General features: G+C 32.2%; 1 protein-coding gene across 1 annotated transcript; it reads left to right on the top strand.

Annotated features, from left to right (window-relative positions):
- The first annotated feature begins 1,034 nt into the window (after positions 1–1,034).
- On the top strand, positions 1,035–3,592 carry LOC110723523 (putative F-box/LRR-repeat protein At1g56400). The gene is made up of 3 exons (XM_021902874.1): positions 1,035–1,988; positions 2,819–2,983; positions 3,245–3,592. Exons 1-3 carry the CDS (start codon positions 1,035–1,037, stop codon positions 3,590–3,592), a joined length of 1,467 nt encoding a protein of 488 aa, XP_021758566.1.
- Positions 3,593–5,688: the final 2,096 nt, after the last annotated feature.

Below are 5,688 nucleotides of genomic sequence, written 5' to 3'. Positions count from 1 at the left end.
CTTAGATCCACGAAGTCATAGATCTTGTAACTAGTTTCAATTCCAATAATCTAATAGCAACAACGAGTTTCAACATCTCTAACAGTAACTTTATTTAAAGGTCGTTCCCATTTAATTTAAACTTTTTAATAGTTCGTTAAACTTGAATCTCAACCTCTAAAAGATTATTAAGTTTATTAAAATCAAATCACAACTATTTATGAGTTCGTGAAAATTGAATATTAATTTCTGTAAGTTTATCAAAATAAAACCTTAATTTCTATGAGTAAGTTTAAATCGAATCTTAACCTCTAATAAAGGTTCTTTGAAATAGAATCTTAAATTTTACGAGTTTGTTAACATTGAATCTTATCAACTAACTTCTAATTAAAAGTTTATCAAAAATTTTAGCTTTTATAAGTTCTTGGAATTTGTTTCTTTACTTCGGTAAAATTTAACCTGAACTTCATATGTTAGAATTAAATTTTAACTTTCATATAATTTCGTTACATTATAATTCTTTTTTTTTTTTTTAAGAAAATCTTAACTTTTTAAAAGTTCTTAAAATTTAAATAATTTGCTTTGGTTGGAAATAGATGACTGCCAAGCCCATTTAAACCTTAAAAACATAATGGAAATAAATCATAGAAATAGTTGACTATCTTTATGAATCAATTAAATTGCAGACATTATTCTTTGAATTATATATGAATACTCCAATAATGCTAATAAGCTCATCTTATCCATGCTATTACTATCAAATGAATGAGTGAAAAGCTGTAATCAGTGCATACATTCATATTCATGTATCCTATCCAAAAGTATCCAAAATAAAAAGGTAAAAGAATCAACTTTCTTTTGGTAACAAATCATGATTTTTTTTTTCTTCTCTTATTGTTGTGAACCATCACCAATATAAAAGGATATGATATCGATATTTCAATATTATTACATGCAAAAGTTACGTTTTACTTCCTAGAAATTTCTCCTTAAATCTTCCCATTTTCCTACACCAAAAGAATTCACCAATCTTTAGTTTTTATATCTCCCTGAAAATGGCCCCCTTTGAAAACCGTCTCTCTTTACTCCCAGAGACAATTCTCATCACCATTGTCTCACTTCTTCCCATCAAAGACGCTGTTAGGACAAGCATCTTAGAAAAGCAATGGCGGTACTTGTGGCGTTCCATACCTCATGTAGAAATAAACGAGCGCCTCTTTGCCACCCCTCTCACCGGATTTGATCAACAACACTCAAATATCAAACTTAAAGGGCAAAATCACAAATTCATCCGAGAGTTTCATTTCTTAGAGTTCGGGTTAAAGTGGCTATTACATGAAAAATTTCCTATCCCATCTTTTAGTCTTACTTTCTCCAACCCTCAAAATTGGGAAGATAAAATTGAAAAACTCATAAGGCTTGCCCTTAAACGTAACACCAAGTCTCTAGAACTCGATTTTTCGTGTCTAAGTTGGGAAGAAAAACTCCCTTTAGCCGATTCAACTCTTGAAAAGTTTGATCTTCCGAACTTTGTCTATTATTACACCCACTTAGAGTCCTTAAAATTGGTATCATGCCGATTTATGGACGACAAGTTCACGACTATAGGTCGTACTTTAAAAAGTGTCACTTTGGCGTGGGTTAGCATAGAAGACGTATCGACCCTTAGGAGATTGTTGCTAAGTTGTCCGAAAATCGAATATTTAAGTTTGTCTAAGTGTTTTGATGAAACCGATTATGTGATTGAATCCAACACATTGGAGACGCTTGTCATCGACAAATGTGTTGATTTGTTAAGCTTAACAATTGTTGCAACTAATCTTATAAATTTCAAGTATTGTGGTGAAGTTGTACAATTTGGTATCATCGTGTCTGATAAATTGCAGACGGCCGATTTAGATTTCGGCTTCGTCGGAATGTTTGTTGAGGAACATGGTGAGCAGATTGTCCGTCTTCTTGACTGCCTCAGCCCCGCAAGGTCTTTGATTGTTAGCAGTTACGTAATGCAGGTATAATTCTATTTCTTTTCGCCTTATTAATAATTTTTTTATCACTGGAATTGAAAAAAATAATTATATAACTGTTGTACATGTAACGCGGTACAAACCACTACACCCTCTTGTAAAGTATTAAAATAATAAAAATTATTATTATTTTTTAAAAATAATTTTGATTGAAAACCACCCTATTTTCCCCCTTTTGTGAGAGGCTTTTATTGTCAATTGACATAACACAGTTTTTATTGTTTTTTTTCTTCCCTTTTGTGAATTGTGAGAGGACTGCATCACCAAAGTGACAACTGGTATAGTGACAGTTGTCTTAGAAAATTAATCTCGAAAAAGTTTTATATAACCGTTACATATGCCATGTTTAATTTTGATCAACATCTCGTGGGTTCCATAAGTGTCTGATTTTATGAATTTATGTGAGCATAATACACCTATTAAAAAATGTGAAATGAATTGTATACCATCTATCCTATAATAAAGTATCTAAAATTTTGACCCCAATGTATACAAAATACATAATCATGTGACATCTTGGTGAAAACGTCTTAATATGCAATTTTATATTATCGGTCTTTTTTTAATATAATATTATTGATTATGAGTATATAATTAAAAATATTGATTGTCAAAGTCTTGATTTGAAACAATTTATTATTATAAAAAATGACACTATATTATGTGATGGAGGGTGTAACGTCATCTTATAACTAGTTTATATTTTACATTACTTTCATTAATTTTTTTTATACCTACCTTTATTCAGTTAGCTGGTTATTATACATGTAATAAATGCGGAGTATATAACTTTTTTTTTAACTTCTACTATGAAGGTACTTCCTCTTGTAGATGTAAACCCTGCGAGAAACCATGCGAGAAATCTGACAATTAAAACTGCTTTGCATGAATTGGAATTTGAGGGTATATCTATTCTGTTAGATAGTTCCCCTTTGGTGGAGGAAGTCGGGTTCGAGCATGGTGAACATATCATTTTCGAGGTAATGTTACATTAGCTCTCAATTAATTAGTCAATTATCGAAAACATTATTTTAAAATAATAATCACATATATTTGAGGATACAATTTTAAACACTAGGACAATCCTTGTACTTAATTAAAAATTAGTGGATTTAATCAACTACTTGGAATTATTTAATTTTTACAAATTGGTTGTAATTTTCACAAGTATATATGTTGGATATAATTCATACTCGTACAAAGTATTTAATTTGATGGTTTAAATCAATTTCGTGTAACAGGAAGACATGGCGTACTATGGCTACTATGCGCCTACGAGCCCTTTAACATATTGGGATAGATTGATCCCAAGTGCACGAGGATGTGTACCAAATAAGTTGAAAGTTGTGGAAATAATAGGGTTTCAAGGAAAACCAAATGAATTTAATCTGTTAAGTAATTTTGTTAAATATGGACGTGCCTTAAAAAAACTCGTCTTAAGGGCTGCTAATAAAATTGGAGAGGAAATTGCTATCTGCATGAAAGATTTTGCTGAGGAGAACAATGCAAAATTTAAGGTTCAAGTCACCTCTCAAGATGGTGTCATCTACGAAGGAACGCAAGTGAAAGAAGTTGTTCAAGTTATCTGATTCTGCTACTTATGACGATTTATGTTAGCCAATCTCAAATTATTACTTTGTCAAATTTAATTTTTACGTACTAGTACTTTTTAAGTTTATTTTTCATAGAATGCTTATTATATAATCTAGGATCTTAATTTACTTCTTCCTGCAAATATGTGCTGCAAGTTCGCGTACAAGTTCGAATTCTTGAAGTTAGTTAAATTATTGCCTTAATTTTATGGTTAGCTTGTGGCAATATTTCAGAAAAGACCAAACATTAAAGTACCGTCAACAATTTCCTTATCAAAATATGTTGTTAGCATTTTTCTTTAAAATTTTGTTTTCTTCTATACATGTTCGAATCCCAATGGGTGGATGAAGTTGGAGCTAAGTTTTAATAAACCGGGTGGGCCATACTAAAATAAAATAAAATTTAATGCACATTTTTTCTTTCACATTTTCGTGTCTTCCACACTTGTTCATGTTTTCCTACATCTAAATTTCTCTCTCCTCTAACACACCACTCAAGACTCCTCTAACCCTTTCTTTGTATTCTTCTCCTTCTCTAACCTTAACTACTCTGTTGTTAGCATTTTTCTTAAAAAAATTGTTTTGTACTGTACATTTTCGAATCCCAATGAACAGATGTAGTTGGAGCTAAGTTCTGATAAACCGGGTGGGCCGGGCCATACTAAAAAAAAATTAATGCACATTTTTTCTTCTAGATTTATTTTCATGTCCTCTACACTTGTTCACGTTTTCCTACCTCTAGATTTCTCTCTCCTCTAACGCACCACTCAAGACTCTTGAGCGGTTAAGACTCCTATGGCCTCTAACCCTTTCTTTGTATTCTTCTCCTTCTCTAACCTTAACTACTATGTTGTTAGCATTTTTCTTAAAAAATTTGTTTTGTACAGTACATTTTCGAATCCCAATGGAATGATGTAGTTGGAACTAAGTCCTGATAAATCAGGTGGGCCATATTAAAAAAAAAAAATTATGCACAATTTTTCTTTCGGGTTTTCATGTCCTCCACACTTGTTCACGTTTTCCTACCTTTAGACTTCTCTTTCCTCTTACACACAACTTAAGACTCCTCTAACCCTATCTTTGTATTCTTCTCCTTCTCTAACCTTAACTACTACTGGTATGTTGTTAGCATTTTTCGTTAAAGTTTTGTTTTTTACAATCCATTTTCGAATCCCAACTGAAGAATGTAGTTGGATCTAAGTTCTGATAAACCGGGTGGGCCATACTAAAAAAAATAATGCACATTTTTTTTCCAGATTTTCATGTTCTCAACACTTGTTCACGTTTTCCTACCTCTAGGTTTTTTTTTCTCCTCTAACACACCACTCAACACTCCTCTAACCCTTTCTTTGTATTCTTCTCCTTCTCTAACCTTAACTACTATGTTGTTAGCATTTTTCTTAAAAAAATTGTTTTGTACAGTACATTTTCGAATCCCAATAGACGGATGTAGTTGGAGCAGAGCTAAGTTCTGATAAACCGGGTGGGCCATACTAGAAAAAGTTTAATGCACATTTTTTCTTCCAGGTTTTCATATCCTCCACACTTGTTCACGTTTTTCTACCTCTAGATTTCTCTCTCCTCTAATGCACCACTCAAGACTCTTGAGCTATCAAGACTCCTCTAACCCTTTCTTTGTCTTCTTCTCCTTCTCTAACCTTAACTACTACGAAGTATGTCGTTAGTATTTTTCTTAAAAATTTTGTTTTGTACATTACATTTTTCGAATCCCAGTGGAAGGATGGGAGGATGTAGCTGAAGCTAAGTTGTAAAAAAACGGGTGGGCCATACTAAATAAATTTTAATGCACATTTATTTCTTCCAAATTTTTATGTCCTTTACGTTTGTTCACGTTTTCCTACCTCTAGATTTCTCTCTCCTCTACCACACCACTCAAGACTCCTCTAACCCCTTCTTTGTATACTTCTCCTTCTCTAACCTTAATTACTATGTTGTTCGCATTTTTCTTAAAATTTTTGTTTTCTACTGTACATTTTCAAATCCCAATGGACGACAGATTTTGTTGGAGGTAAGTTCTGATAAACCGAATAGATCATACTAAAAAGAATGTGCATTTTTTTCTTCCAGATTTT

This window comes from Chenopodium quinoa, unplaced genomic scaffold (assembly GCF_001683475.1).
Source record: "Chenopodium quinoa cultivar QQ74 unplaced genomic scaffold, ASM168347v1, whole genome shotgun sequence".
Taxonomy (NCBI): domain Eukaryota; kingdom Viridiplantae; phylum Streptophyta; class Magnoliopsida; order Caryophyllales; family Amaranthaceae; genus Chenopodium; species Chenopodium quinoa.
This window is presented reverse-complemented; position numbering and strand designations above follow the sequence as displayed.

Excerpts from the sequence above, each read along its gene's own strand:
- LOC110723523 (XM_021902874.1), top strand. The coding sequence starts at position 1,035 with ATGGCCCCCTTTGAAAACCGTCTCTCTTTACTCCCAGAGACAATTCTC. Across the intron at positions 1,989-2,818 it reads TTAGCAGTTACGTAATGCAG|GTACTTCCTCTTGTAGATGT; the intron begins GTATAATTCTAT and ends TCTACTATGAAG. Across the intron at positions 2,984-3,244 it reads GTGAACATATCATTTTCGAG|GAAGACATGGCGTACTATGG; the intron begins GTAATGTTACAT and ends TTCGTGTAACAG.